Source organism: Sarcophilus harrisii, chromosome 1 (assembly GCF_902635505.1).
Source record: "Sarcophilus harrisii chromosome 1, mSarHar1.11, whole genome shotgun sequence".
NCBI classification, from domain to species: Eukaryota; Metazoa; Chordata; class Mammalia; order Dasyuromorphia; family Dasyuridae; genus Sarcophilus; species Sarcophilus harrisii.
This window is the reverse complement of record NC_045426.1, coordinates 23,835,486-23,851,842: the sequence shown is the minus strand read 5'-3', so window position 1 is coordinate 23,851,842 and position 16,357 is coordinate 23,835,486. Positions and strand designations below refer to the sequence as shown.

The 16,357-nt window shown below is 36.7% G+C and overlaps 1 protein-coding gene across 1 annotated transcript in view; it reads left to right on the top strand.

Annotated features, from left to right (window-relative positions):
* CADPS (calcium dependent secretion activator) overlaps window positions 1-16,357 on the top strand; it is a 535,079-nt gene that overhangs the window by 348,079 nt on the left and 170,643 nt on the right. The window contains 2 exon segments of the mRNA XM_031953509.1: window positions 2-214; window positions 10,874-10,885. Coding sequence (XP_031809369.1) covers window positions 2-214; window positions 10,874-10,885 — 225 coding nt within the window.

Here is a 16,357-nt window from a genome sequence, read left to right as displayed (position 1 = left end):
GGTTTGGAAGGGGGCCGAGCCTTCTTCAATGCAGTTAAAGAAGGCGACACAGTGATTTTTGCCAGCGATGATGAACAAGACCGGATCTTGTGGGTCCAAGCCATGTACCGGGCCACTGGCCAGTCCCACAAGCCCGTACCCCCAACTCAAGTTCAAAAGCTAAATGCCAAGGGAGGAAACGTACCTCAGCTAGATGCGCCAATCTCTCAATTTTGTAAGTAACTAAATTGTCTTAGGACGTAGTTCTCTAATCTGTGATTTGCCCTTTGAAGTCAAATCAATCTCCAAAGACCAGATTAAACTAGCTTCTTAAAGAATCATTTTATGGGTTCTAAAATGTTTTAAAGCAAAGATTCATCAGGCATGTTTGCTGAAAACATGAGTTGGGGAAGCCTGAGAAAAGTTGGGATGTAATGATTGATGAATGGATTTTAAAATGCAATACTTGCTGTATTTTTTTTTTCAAAGACTGAATACATGGAACATTTACATCAGTTAGTTTTAAGAGTTAAAGTGAGATAGAAGAGTTGAAAGGTAGGATGGTAATTCATAACCAGCCATTCATTTGTCTTCCTTTGATTGCCTCAAATAAAGTGTGTGATTTCTTTCTTTGCTTTATTCCTTCCTATTAATGTTCCTTTATAAATAGGGCTTCATTTGAAACCAATTAAAAATCTGCCATTAAGAATAACTTAAAAATAAAATAAGACATTATCACATGCAGTGAAAAAAGCATTTGTGCCTTAAATTCCCATCCTGGGCTATGCAATAAATAAACTCAGATTCAAAATTACAATCGTCTCCTTAAACAACCCCAGTTAGTGCTCCAGCAACCTGTCCTCTTTTTTGCTATGTCTGTATCTGCTGTTCAACCCTTTTGATGTCTTCTTAATAGAGAAGCAGTTAGGTAGACTGAGGTAAGGGAAATGTTACAGCATTGTTCTTTAAATGACTGGCCTAAGATTTAGAGGTACTGGGTGCTGGGATTGACTCTGCCATTTACTTATGTAGCCTTGGACCAACTAATAGACTTTGTTTTAACCATCTATAAGACCATAGGGCCACAGAATAATAAATTTAGAGCCAGAAGGGGTCTTAATCCAACAGATAAGAAAATTAAGGCTCAGAGAACCAAAGAGAGTTACCTAAAATAAAAAGAGTTACATTGATTAGCATCTTTAGTTGCACAAGGTAGCACAGTATAGTGGAAAGCTCAATGGCTTTGGAGATATAGAACCTGGGTTCAACTCCTGCCACCAACACTTACTACCTGCTTCTCTTCTTTGGACCTTGGTTTCCTAATCTATAAAATGACACAACTGGACTACATGCTCTCTGAGATCTTTCTAGCTCTAAAGTCATTATATTATGAACCCTGCAAGAATATAGGCTTGAACCCAGAAACTCTATCCCCGAAACTATTCTTTTTTTCCCATTGACTCATGGATTTCTCTCTAAGGACAGTATTGTCTTTAACATTCAATGACTTTCTTTTGGGCAGCTTTCAACTTTTAGGTAGAGGGTCAAAGTCATTAACTGCAAAAATGTTTCGTGTTTCTTAACCCAAACACGCAAATTTCACTGACGTAAGGAACTTCCAGTGGGGACATTCCTTCTACCAATGCAGCTGCAGCTTTTGGTCCAAGAAAGTGAGAGGTTACATGGTCACACAACCCATGTTTGTCAGAGGGGGATCTTTTTGACTCTAAGTCTGGCCCTCTCCTTACTCTGTCAGGTCACCTTAATCTACTGTTAATGATGATGATGATGATGATGATGATGATGATGATGATGATGATGATTGCAAACAAAGTGGAAACATAAAACATAAAATAGGTAATTTCTTTTCACTACAGAGATAAACTCAACATATTACCTAGTTTTTGTTCTATACTTTCTCCTCAATCAGAATATAAAAGCTCACTTAGAGTAAAATAGAATTTCAAAATATATGACACTCCAAAAAATATAGGACAAAGAGTTAGGAGTCTCATTTGTCTTGTAGAAGCCATTTTCCCTCTTGAGGCCTCAGAGTTCCCATCTGGAAAACAGCAGAGATGGGTCAATACAAGATTTCTTATAAGGTCTAAAATGGTATTGTGTTCAGTTGTGTCTGACTCTGTAATCCTATTTGGGATTTTCTTGGTAAAGATATTAGAGTGGTTTGCCATTTTCTTCTCCAACTCATTTTACAGATGAGGAAACTGAGGCAAAGAGTGAAGTGACTTGCCCAGAAAGGGCACAGCTAGTAAGTGTCTGAACTCGGGAAGATGAATCTTTCTGATTTCAGGTCTGCTACTCTATCCATTGAACCACCTAGCTGCTCCTAAAACTTGTGACACAAATAACAAAATCTAATAATAATTTTAATAACATCTAGTCAAGAATTTTGTAATAGTAATTTTTTTAGGAATGAAGGCAAAATGGTCTCTAAAGTCCCTTCGTACTTAGAAATTCAGTGATTCTTTGATGTTATATATGTTTGACATCTACTTTACAAAGTTCTTCATGTGCATTTATCTTTTTGTCTTCACAGAAATTCAGTGAAGTAGGCAGGTAGATCTCATTTACCCATTTTACAGATGACTAAACTGAGACCCAGAGTGTTTGAAATGCCCTCACTCAAAGTTACATAGTTCATAATTGGAGAAGGAGGAATAAGAACCCAAGTTTTCTGATCCCTTATTCAATGTTCTTTCTCCCAGTTATTATGAGTAGGATAGAATCCAATCAGACACAGCATGGGATTGTGCATAGAGTCCTGGACTTGAGGTCAAGAAGACTTGTCTTCTTTGACTTGAGTTCAGATCACTCCTCAGGTGCTTACTATCTTGGTGACTCTGGTCAAGTCCCTGACCTTCTGTGAGGTCCATCTATAAAATGAAGGAGTTAGACTCAATGTCTTCCCATGTCCTTCCCAGTTTGCAATCTATGGTTCTATGATAATCCATTCAAATCTATTAAGAAGCTTTGCAAGCTGCCCAGGTTAGCCTGAGCCTTTGAAAACATAGATTTGAGTTTTTTTATAAGCTAAAAGTCCTTCCCCAGTTTTCCATTTTCAAGCACTGAGCACTGGTGATGAGGGACTCTAGGTCAAGGAGGAGGACAGTGGGGATGCAGTCTGGACTTGAGGAAGCCAGATACAATCCTCATGTACATTCTATAATTTAGAGAGTCTTTTACACAGCAGGCATTTGATAACTGAAGGGCGAGTGGAATTACTTCTTTATAACAGATATGTAGAAACACATCACTTAACACACTCTTTTTTTATGCTCCATCAGTTGGGCAAGGACTATGCTTATTAACAACTCTGCTTAATACTATTATAAATAGGACAGAAACATTTCAGACAATCTCCTTCAAAAAGCTTAAGAAAATAATTCATACTTCTAAAATACTTCAAAATTTATAAAGTATTTTCCTTATCACATCCCTGTGAGAGATAATAAAAGCATTATGTTATTCTCATTATTCTCAGGAACCTGATCACAAAGCTGGGCCAAGAGTTAAATTTATAAATTCAGTTTCTGGGGAATTTTTCACTATTCTATGAGCTTCTTAGCTGCTAGCACACATAATAAAACTAGATAAGACTTAATTGTTTAAGTAGGCCATCATGACTACAAAACTTGAGTTCAAATCCAGGTTTCAGATAATTATTAACTAGTGACCCTGGGCAAATCATTTTACTTCTGCCTGTCTCAATTTCCCCATCTCTAAAATGAGGATTATATTTCTCAGAATTGTTGTGGAAATCAAATGAGATAAAAAAAATATAAAGTACTTTGCAAGCCTTAAAATACTACATAAATACTAACTCTTGTTATTATTATTAACTATAATGGGAGTTCAGAAAAGGAATCTATTTAAGTTTCAATCAAACTTGATAAATGCAAAGCATTCCACTTGGGTTCAAAAAATCAACTTCTTAAATATAATGAAGATTTAAGAGGAAATGTGGCCATTCAACAAATCAACTTTAAAAAAAAACTCATTTTAGCAGGCTACAGCATCAATACATGTCAGCATTGTGACATGGCAGCCAAGAAATGCCTCTATCTTAAACTGCATTAAGATGGCACAGCTTCTAGGGATGAGAAAGAGGGCAGTTCACTGTATTCTGCCCCGGGCAGATATTATCTAGTACATAAAGGGCAGTTAAGGACATGGTTGAGCCAGTGACTGTTCAGAGAGAGCAACCAAGTCATAAGGAACCCCCAAACCATGGCATACAAAAATTAGATAAAAGAAATGAAGATCATTAGACTGGAGATTAGAATTCTCAGTGGAGTGTATAACAATAATCTCCAAATTTCTGAGGGATTATTCTAGAGAAGACAATGTTCTACTTAGTGTTGGAAGAAAGAACTGGGAGGATTGAGGAAAAGTTGCAAAGGGGTAATATTAAGCTTAGTTTAAGAAAATTGTCTAAAGATTAGAACTATCTAGTAAAGGGAAGGTGCCAAGACCACTTTCCAGGTACTTTATGAAAGGGATTTCCTATTCTGGTTTAGTTTGGGCTAGGTGATCTTGGAAGCCTCCTTCCAAGTTTGAGATTCTTTAGCATGCTATGGGTATTTGATAGATTGACTGAGGAAAGGCTTAATGGAGGAAATGGCCTTGGAAATGAGTTGGAGGAAATTCACACTGGTTAACTTTCACATATTACTACTTCCTCACCTACTAAATTGCACAATTTCTATTCATAAGTAAGTTATAAATGATTTACTACCTTCCCCAGTAAAATAACATAATTCTGGATTCTGAATGGTTGGATTCTGAAGGTTTTCATAGAGTTCCTTAATATTATTTGAATGAATTAAAAGTGATAGGATTCTATGCACATGTACTTACATAGCATATTCAAATAAAACTGCTCCTTTCCCTTTTGTATATGTGATCTCCTTTCCTCCAGGCAGAATCTTATGTAAATCATATCAGACAAATGGGCATCTTCAAATCCTACTTAGGATAGTCCATAAAAGCCGCATAGGACTCAGAAACCATCTAGCCAGAGCTGGTTCTAGGAAGAAACAAGAATGATCATGAGGATAGAATGTTGCATATGCCAGATTTTTTCAATGACTTCATCAGTTTTGTTGATTTTTTTCTCTTCCTCTTTTTCTTTTTTCTTTTTCTTTTTTTTTTTTTAACAAACTTTGTAATAAATAATGGCTCACTAAAAAGGAGAATATAAGTAATATATGAACAAAAGATGTCTATAAAATATATTTAAAAATAGGAAATCAATAATAAATATTAAACAAAGAAAGTCTATTTCTTGCCCTTATGCATTTTAACAAATAGAAAATTAAAAATAAAATTATTTCGTCCAACTGCTTCATTTCAAAGATGAACAAGATGAGGTCTAGGTGACTTGGACAAAGTCACAGAAGTTACAAGAAGCAGACTCAAGATTTGAACCCAGGGTCTTTGACTCCAAATCCTGTGCTCATTTTTTTATGCCATGCTGCTTTCCATTTTTAGCTCATCTTGTATCTTTCAGCTTACTTCAATTCAATTAAACAAATATCTATCAATTGTCTGCTATGGAGAAGGCACTGAAATGCGTAGACAGCCTAGAAAATTGATCCTATTAGTAAGGAGCTTCTAATTTACTGGAGACAGACTACATTTACACCAAGAAGGCAATATAATAAGATGTCAAGAGAGGAGAAATATTCACAAGCCTGGAGATCAGGGGGCATTCCACTAGGGTTATTGCCATGCTCTGAACCAGAGTAGAGCCCTACAGTGAGTGGAAATGAGAGGACGAATGTGAAAGATGTCCTGTAAGTAAAATCAACAAGATTTGATGAGTCTTGGCCATGGAGAGAACAGAGGAAGGAGGAAGAGGCAATTGTCAGAGATGTTGTTATTGTTGTTTATCTTCATTCTCGAAGAGGACCATGACATTAGGGAGGGGATGTCATCACATGCAAGTGGATTGAATTTAAGTGAGGGAGAGTTGTACACGGTCACTTGCCTCAGTTTACCCTTCAGAGCCTTCTAGGTCCAGTGGCCAGATATAGATCAAGGTGACTTGGAGATGGCCTTGGATGCCATAGGAGACCTTGGCCCTTTTAAGCGAAGGTCCTCAACAAGTCTCATTTTGACTTTGAGGTTGTGGGTCTGGGTGATGTTGCTGATGGAGGCAGTCCCTCCAACAGGCCACAAACTTTCTGTGATGTAATAGATAATCTTCAAGAGCTGCTGTTGCCCAAAATCTATCCCCTTGTATCCAATCTGGTGATAAAATTCTTGGAATTTAGTTATCCGGTCCTCAGTCTGTCCCAGGGTTCAAAGAAGAAGCCACTGCAACTGACCTTCTGCCATCATAGGCTTTGAGAACCCAGGATTTCCATAATGCCACGACATGTTATTAGAGTAGGAATTCCAGGGGACGTCAGTGTAGACAGTGCCTTCGAAATCCATCAGAATGTATCTTATCTCTAGGCTGCCATTAAGCTTTTTTTTTTAAATCTCTCAAATTTTATAGGGTTCCTTAACATTATTTGAATGAGTTAGAAGTAATAAGATTCTATTCTCATATACTTATGCTGTGTATTCAAATAAAACATCTCCCTTCTCTCTTGTACATTTGATCTCCTTTCTAATTTCTCAAATCTATTTGACGCTCAAAGAAAGAGTGAAGAGATGTAGTAAATCTCAGTATGCCATTCTCCATGACTGACCCTTACTCCATCCAATCAATCTGTAAACATTTATTAAATATCTACTAGGTGAAGGTACTGTGCCAAGTGCCACTAAGAAGTCATTTTATCCATTTAGGGAAAAAAGGGATCCTGTTATTCAAATAACCATTGAGAAGTCTGCAGGTACCAGTATGACAGGGACTACTTACTGCTGAATCGCTAGCCATTTGTAAAATACAACTAAACTAGTGAAGGCTCCAGTCCCCAGGATCCTTCTGACGTGGTCATCTTCTCCATGCTGCTCTAATGATCTTGAAGAAGGCTGAAATATGCCAGGGTGTTGCCACTTCTAGACTGTCAACATTAGAATCTTGGCATTGAACCATGGAAAATAAGCTGGGCTTTAAGACCTGGGTTTGTCGCTTGCTGACTGGATGACCTTGAGGAGGCTAACACAAGCAGGAATTAGTAAGGCACCTGCTCTGTGCGAATCATCCTGCTGAGACCTGAAGATACAAAAATGAACAAAGACAGTACCTGTCCTCAGGGGCAGGGCCTGCTGGGACCAAGTGACTTCACTCCTCTGCTCCCCACCTTCCGGTAAAATGATACGGTTAAATAAACTAGGTCAGTGATCACTAGAGCTAGAAAGCACCTCAGAGTCCAAGCTTGCTTCTCATTTTACAGATAAAAAAAGGCACATAGACTTTAAATGACTAGCTCAATATCACACAGTGGTATCTGAGGGAGTATATGACCTCTGGTCTCCTGATTGCAAACATCAGGGTCCTATCCACTATATCAGGCCCTTAATTCTAGTCTCTTCTAATTCTTGTATTGTATGATTCTCTTCGTGATTTCTAGCACACCAGTTAACATACTCATTAACTTTTTTCCCCCACCTTTGGCCATTGAGACTGGAAGGGAAGATACTCTGAACATGTATTTTCATCAACTGAGAAATCCCAGTGTGGAAACTTTCTCCACCAATGAAGATAGTCAACTTTCTATGACTTAGTGTCTGAGCTTGGTACTCTGAAAGAATCACTGAATTTGGTCTTAAAGGAAATGGGTTCAAATTATGCTTCTGCCATTGACTGGGCATATGGGCAGATCATTTAATCTCTTTTGAACTGTTTCCTCATCTGTAAAATGAGGGTGTTGGATTAGATTACCTTTTAGGTCTTTTAAAATATGTGATCCTTGGAAGTTATGTGCTCATGGATACATAACTAATATATATTGAAGCCAGATTCTCTTGACCTGAAAGCTGACCAATCCATTAACCAATCCAATCTAATCAATATTTATTAAGTGCCAGGCACTGTGCTAAAAGACACACCTTAACCTCAAGGAACTCACAGTCTAATGGAAGGATGAGGGGAGATAACAGTCAAAAGAAAACAAAAAAGATGGGAGGTAGGAGGAGACCAAGAGGCTAGGCAGAGTGGGGACAGAACAGCCAATGCAAAGTGGAGTGGAAAGCATGGGGAGAAGTTTACTAATCCACACTCCAGTCTGCCAATCAAGGGAAGAGGATGCTGAGGGACTTGGTGTCTGTCAAGGTTTGAGTTAGCAAAATGATGATGAGATTAAAATTCAAGAAATAAACAGATTCTTGTTAAATCCTTTCAGTCCCTAATCCTAATCGGGGTTTTCTTGGCAAAGATACTGAAGTGGTTTGCCACTTCCTTCTCTAATTCATTTTATTGAGGAGGAAACTGAGGCAAATGGTGTAAAGTGACTTGCCCAGGATCACACAATCATTGGATTGCATCCATGGGAAGAGTTCCTGAAATGCAAACTTCCTCAGCCAAAACATAAATGCCAGATGATTGAAGCTAGAAAGGATCTCAGCAGCCTTTCAGTCCAGAGGTGTCAAACCTGCAGCTGCCAGGATGCCTCTTGCAAAACTCCCACTGCCAACCAAACCAGATTAAAACAGAATGAGGAAACGTTTAATAAAATAAATTAAAAATACAGTACAATATTGACAGTGTTAACTTCTGGTTTTCTGAGTCAATCTGTGGCCCACAGAGATGCATTTCTATTTGAGTTTAACATCACCACTGGATTTTAACCCCCCTCTTTTTCCAGACGAAATAGAGGCCCAGGACAGCAAAGTAACTTGGCTAGATTGGTACAGGAGGTAACATCTCCGAGCTCTGATTTGTATCCAGGCCTTTGAATGAAGATCCTTCATTCCTCTGAAACCTTAAAGTCTTTGAGAATTGCCCTAAAATGGTCAATGACTTGCCTATCAGGGGGAAGAGGAGACTGAGGGACTATTTCACTAATAGTGCACATTTAGAAGCAGCACATAAAGCCAAGTCTTTCTAGAGCTAAGATGGGCCTTTTGTGAACTGTGCTAGTGTGCATGAGTAGCATTAAAGAAATTTCTCTTAATTTAGGCTAAACTCTGTGCATTATTCTGGGCCATAAGGTCATTTAAAGTTGGGAGGGACCTCATAGATTACCTACTCCAACCCCCACATTCTACAGGAAACTGAGACTCAGAAAGATTTTGAGTTCAGAAAATGGAAAAAAATAAGCATAGCATAAAGCTCAGCTCCAAAAGAGCCTTTAGTATCATTAAATAATCTAAAAATTGGCTAAAAATTGAATGCATAATAAGATAAAAATTAAGATTATTTTGCTCTCAAAGGCACAAAATGTCAAATCTTAAAGACAGTTAAGTATTGCATTTTAAAAAGATCTCCTTGTCCAGCAAAAAGGTAAGAGCCATTGTTACCCATTTAAATCTGGCATCTCTTTTCTTTCTCTCTCTCTCTCTCTCTCTCTCTCTCTCTCTCTCTCTCTGTATGTGTGTCTCTGTCTCTGTCTCTGTCTCTCTCTGTCTGTCCATCTGTCTGTCTCTCTCCTCAAATGCTTCTTTTACAAATAGCCTTCCTGGTAGATAGTAGATGCCATTCTTGCTAATGAGTGATTTTTTTCCAGAATTGAAGTAACAACTTTCCAATTGCTTTACTATTCTTATTGTTGTTATTGTTATTATTCTTTTCATGGAGATAGTAAGGAGCTAGAAAGGGTAGGAATTTTCTTGGTGATAAAAACAAAACAAAACGAAACAAACAAAAGAAAAACACTCCAGTCTTGTCATGTAATATATGTTCAAGAGAGACTTGAGAACATCACATCATGCAGTCGGGGATTTGGGAGCAAGGGGGAATTTGTTGGGCGCCTACTTAATTTGGCTTCACAGACTTCTGTAGGCAGATTTTGTTCTCTGACCTCATGACTGCAAAACAGTGTTCAACTGCAAAATCTAAAGACAGTCTCAGGAAAAGTGGAGTGGAATATTGCTATGCAATTTCAACACTGAAAAATAGATCCTGCTATTCCTTATTTTGCGTGGGACTCGACAAACCCTTTTATTTGGGTTGCCCAGATCTTAAAAATGTGGTGTTATGAGATATGTATATATTCTTTTTTTTTCTTCTTTGCTACAATTAAAAAAGAAAAAGAATTCCAAACTACAAGTGGTTTCTTTTCTTTTTGTTTGGGGTGTGGTTTTCATTGGGGTAATTTTTTTTTTGCCCTGGACAATGAATAGCATTGTTTCATTTTTAGAGATTGGGGTTTTCATAAAAATTAATTTCCAGAACTATAGATAACAGGACTGTCAAGATTTATATTCCCCTTTGGCAATACTAAGCATCCTCAAAGTCGTCACTTGCCCTTGTCTTTGTCCTCTCTGTTAGTGTTATATAACAGTAAAAATTACATCTCTAGTTGTCATTTTGCAAGAGGGGCAAAAAAAAGCCTTTTTTAAACTTAAAAATGGGTCAGGAAATGTTTGACAGAACCCCTTGTTATATTTTTTTTATTTTTAATGTCTGTTTCTAGCTAATAACTGTTAAGCCCATCATATGCCAACAGTTGGATGTCTTTGAGAATTGTATTATATGTTCCACCCTGATAATCAGTCAGGATGATTATTTCCCTAATTGATTTTTTTAATTGTTTGTTTGTTTGTTTCCAGCAGTTAGGATTTGGGGGTGTTTGATTTTTTTTGTTGTTGTTATTGGTTTGGGGGATTTTTTAAAATTATTTTTAGTTTGTTTTCTTTTTCATTCTTTGCTTGAACCCAAGTACTTTAGCTGCTAGGATAGAACTCCTGTCTGCTTTCCGAAGCCTTGTTGCTAGTCTTTATGTTATTCTGGTTTGTTCCTTCTTACCCTGCTAACTTCTAGCTGGACTCAAGGGTAAGTGCTCCCTGTAGCTAGCACAGTTCAGATAATCAGTTGAGATTATCTGACATCTGCAATGTGCTTTTTTTTTTCCTCTCTCTTAAAACTTTCCTCATGTTTAGATCTCGTAGTAAAACTTTTCATGTTATTTTCCTGAACTCAGGTTTGAAATGTCAGCTTCCATACTAAACGTAGGATGCATGTGATGTGTGCATAATTGCCTTCTCTCCCTGGCTTTCATATTGGCATCGAGTGATTTCTCTGACTAAAGCCAACCATTGACATCTCTTCTTTTGATTTTTGGTTTCTGTCCCGAGATGTAAATATGAATTGAGCATCACAATGAAACTGTAAATGATGCCTTTGTTTCATGGAATCCACATCGACTTGACTGCTTTAATGCCTGAAAACAGATCATTCTGCACTCTGACAATCTGTTCTGTTTTTTTTTCCCTTTCCTCATTCCAATTTCTATGGTCAGTGCACTCATGGTGTGGTAACCATAGATACTTAAGGGAATAAAAAGGTAGGATAGGAAGCCTCCCTGAGCAAGATTTCAAAATAGAAATATTCAGAATAATGGATAAATAAAAATCCAAGCATGCCTTGCATGGGTCAGCATTCTTATTCCCTGATTTGGCAATTTCCTGTAATGTTGACACCCAATGAATGATCACTTGGAAAAAGGAAAAGAGAGGGATGCAATCGGTAACTCTGTCCTAACCAAATGGACAGGTTGGGGTCACCGTTGAACCCAAAATAACTCAGTCCACAAAGCTTGGGCATCACTCCCTCACAATGACCCCAAATTTTCCCATCACAGTCACCTAAGCTATATAAGTAGTCCTGATGCTCCTTTTTAGTTAGAATAAGGTAATGCAAGTACAGTTTCTTAAAGCTATCTGGTTACTCATTTCTAAAAAAATAAATTTTTTTTAAAAAAAAGATGCCTCAAAGAAAATGAAAACTTGACTTTTTAGAAAGTTTTCCTTCAGTTACTTGTTCAGTTATGAACTAAATATACAGTGTACTAATTCTTTATTCATATTTAAAAAGCTGTCGATCAAACATATGGTGAGTGCATAATTTATTAAGAAGTTGGTCAAGAGAGCCGGCAAATATGCCATTGGAGTATTCTGAATGCCAAATGAGAGGGAGTAGGTCATGTCATTTCTCCTAACCATGTAATGATACTCCTTTCTTTTCTCCTTTTCTTTTCTATCTTTCTTTCTTCTTAATGTTTTTTTTTCTTTATTCTTTTTTTTTTCTTTTGCATAAATGTACCCCTGGTTAGCAGGCAGACTTCTTCACCACTCCAAGCAGATCCCTTATTTGACTTTTATTTTTATTTGAATGTCTGATGAGACATTGAATCAAGCTTTCTGTAGAATGTGACCTTAGTGAAAATTCAGGATTTTGCCACATTTTGAAGAATAAAAGAAAGGATGGGCAGGTGGATGGATGGATGGATAGATGGATGGATGGATGGATGGATGGATGAGTTCTGTTCTGATGGCATTACATGTATTTGCACAAAATGCATTGCTAGCTAGTAGTTTTTATTTTACTAATTGTCTGCTTTAATTGCTTTCTCTATTTATATCTCATGAAATCATTGCTATGTCTTCTTGTATTGTCAACTTGCAGATGCTACATTGCAGGAATGCAATCTTAAAATATTAATTCAATATTCACATAATTTGCATGACCTAAAATGACACTGTAAATCACTTTGCTATTCTTTATAAAAGCATATACTTAAAAAAAAAAAAAAACTAGACTCCCACAATCGGCTCAAAATATTTCAAAATGCTATGAGAAGTTCTCAATGTTCTATATTTATTGAAGAAGTATTTCTTTGGAATCTGAAATCTCAGACATCAACAATGTTATCCATTGAGCCATTTAATATTTTCCTGATTTGTGTAGTGATTTACAGTATAATGCATTATTAACTACTGTCAAGTGCAGAAAATGATTGGTTACATTGTAGGGAAAATTTAAACATGGCCTAGTTATGTTTTATCTTCAAACCAGAAATTAAGTGAAGTTAGAGTAAATACAGCAGGGGAAAATTGAAAATCATTTATTGATTGGTGGTTGTTTTTTTTTAGATCATTGGCAATGTCACCACTTTATACCTTCTATTTTAGATGACTTTTAAAAATTTATATTAAAGCTGAAATGTGCATCATTAGTCCCCTGTTGAACTTTTTGTAGGAGTGCATTTTAGCTCTACAGATGTCCTTCTGTTTCCTTAATTAATAAGTCACCCTTCTGAACTATGCATGTAAACTCCGCTAAATCTGAGACCATAGAAATGTTTAGTTCTTCCTCCACCCATGCCATCAATTGTATGGCTTTATACAATGGGAATGGAAAAGTCTGTAGTTTGGCTTGGGATCTCTTCCACTGCTGTGTCTAACCAAAAAAAAAAAAAAAAAAAAAAACTAAAAACAAAACAAAAACAAAAAACAAAACAAAACAAAAAAAACATAGCAAAACAAAACTAAAACACAACTAAGAGTTCCCAGACAAAAAAAAAAAAAAAAAAAAAAAAAAAAAACTATCTCAGCCTTTTGACTACCCCCATTAAAGAATCTTTTAGGGAGATCCATAAATAACTAGCTGCCATCAATCATTGTCACTTCTTTATTTCATGTCTTCTGATGAGGTTGACTAGTGTCATTGTTCGTTACTGTCCAAACCATATATTCATTCTTGTAATGTCAAACAGATATGACAAGCACACATTTTCCAGATAAGAATGATACAAAGTCACCTTACAATTGTGGTTTGAGTTCATAGATGTGAATTTGGAATTTTATTGGCTGTTCATTTACCTTTTGACTCATTCTCTAAGATAATCATTGGATTCTAAATCCCAGGGGTGAATAAGATGGCCGGCTACCTCTAATCTTTTAAAATTAGCCTTTCTTTAGGAAGCTGGTTCTCTTTCATTGAAATTCATCAATAGTATAATAGCCATTTATTTACAACAGCAAAAGTCCATACTTCCTCTTTCATATAAAAAATCCCAAAATTTAATCCTGCAAACTAAAAAGTGAGATTGGATTATCTGTAAGGATTCACTTAGCTGCCAGAAGGGCAGCAGAATACCAATTGCATGGATTGGTTAAAAAAAAAATGTCCTTACTAAAAGGAGAAAACAAATGCCTTTGCTAAAAAAAAAAAAAAAATTAAAAAAATTATAAACTCTATCTTAAAAATGTGTGTCTAATACAAGATCACATTTATATTTGCTGATGAAACAGGATAACATGGAAAAAAGACTATATATATGTTTGGACATATATATATATATATATATATATATATATATTTCTATATATATCTTATACCTGGTTCTATAGGGAGGAGAGAAAAAGAACATTGAAAGTGAAATGAACTATAATCTAATTATGTAAATCTGAAATCTAATTATGAAAATGAATGCTGTAAGTGACAGGCTGATCAACTCAAGGCTACTTCACTGGAATTTTTAAAAGAAGCATGTTTAGCTTCCTTAATATGGGGCTCCTATTTCCAGATCCATAAAGAAATTTTTTTCTACCAAATTTGGGGACAAATTGAGTTTGTTCATTTCTTCTTAATAAAAGTATCCCATCTTTCATCAAAAGAGGAAGGAAAGAAACAAGGAAGGAAGGGAGGAAGGAAGGAAGGAAGGAAAGAAAGAACATTTGTCTGTTCCCTTTGCTCCCACAAGAACAAGCTTTCAGAAGCACAAACCCTTTGCCATAAACATCCTTAGGAATCTCAAATTCTAATATCAGTTAAGAGAGCCTATGGAAAGCAATGTCTTTCATATCCATTACTATACCCTGATAACTGCTTTATGTTTTATATTCAAGAAGTCCTTTTACAGTTATAAGCCTTCCCATTAAGCGCTTAGGGTTGTTCTGTGTGGTCCTTTAAATTATCCTAAGATAATACAAACTACTGCTCCAAAGAATGAGATAAGCTCTCTGTCTTAATAGTTGTGAATGCAAAGCCAAGATTTAGTGCTTCCCATAGCTGGGGCTGGAGAAAGTAGATGGGTGTTTAATATAAGATAGTCAGCACTTGGTATTTTTTGAATATTAGTGGATAAGAACAATGGTGCCCCTCTGCCCAGATAGCACACCAACCAAAAGGCACAGGGTTTTTATGTTGCTGACATATCTCCGATTTGTATTTTCCTCTGGTTGATGTTAAAATCAATTTGAATCTTCTGAGCACATACCAATTCTTGGCAGAAGGGAATGGCCCCAAAGCCCATGAGATTAACAACTCAATATTTATCAGGAAATGGATGGATCGTGATTGCTTTGGATGCTATTTGGAGAGGTCACATCTGCCAAAAGTTAGCATTAAAGATTTAAAAAAATAAACAAACAATTAATTATACAAGGATGAGGAAACAGGTAGGATCATCATTTCAAGGTAGAGGATAATGTAAAGAAAATCCAGCCTACACCCTTCTTTTATAATTGGGAAAAGTGAAGCCCAGGGCGGTGAAGGAGTGAGTCAGCTAAGTTAGTGAATTACTCAGGGTCCCAGTTAGTCATAGAGATGGGGTTTGAATTTGGGCTGTCTGCTTCCAGAGTCATCCCTTTATCTAGCACACCCACACTGCCTTTAGGAAAAACTGAAGCAGAACACCTCATAGAAGAAAAGAGAGAACAATATAGGAAACATGAGATTGTGTTGCTGGGGAGTCACACATGAGTTATTTGAAACTGAACTTGGAACAGCTGGACGGTGGCAGTGTTTTATCTAAAAATACATAACATATGTAATGCATATGGGTCCTAGACTTGTATAGAGACACATGCAGGCAGTCTGAATGGTATCCAAAGACACCTGCACCTTGAATGCTGTTTCCTTCTCTAAGAACTTCTAAGAACACATGTTCCCATTTTGGGATTTACATCCAAGACACCATCTGAATCTCCATGTGTGTAGCTCTTAATAACACCAGTGAGAAATCTGCCTAAATAGAGGTGTCAGGGTAATTTAGTCAGCTTATAATACCTACCAATTGTTGGGACACTGCCCAATAAGGCACATTGAGAGCATGCAAAAGTAATGGCAGATATGAAACCTACCCTGCCCTCAGGAAGCTTCCTATCTAACTGGAGAGAGGAATTTTGTAAACAAGAAATACATGAAAACATTTATCTTGTAACAGATCAGACCTATAGCAGTGCAAGTTGCAGGCACAAATGTTCAAAGGAACAGCAAAGGAAACACATTATTAATGCGGGGTGAGCTCCTTTGAGGTGGTAGGATTGAAGCCAGGTGCTAAAGAAGGTAGACATGATTTGAGGATTGGGAAGAGGGAGGTTATCCTCAGATAAGGAAAAGGAACAAAAATCAAAGTCTAGAAATAAGAGTTAGCAAGATGATGGTGGGAAGTAGCAGATAGCAATAAGTCAGATTTCTTAATTGCAATAAGTTTTGCAAAATGTTCCACTGATAATAAGA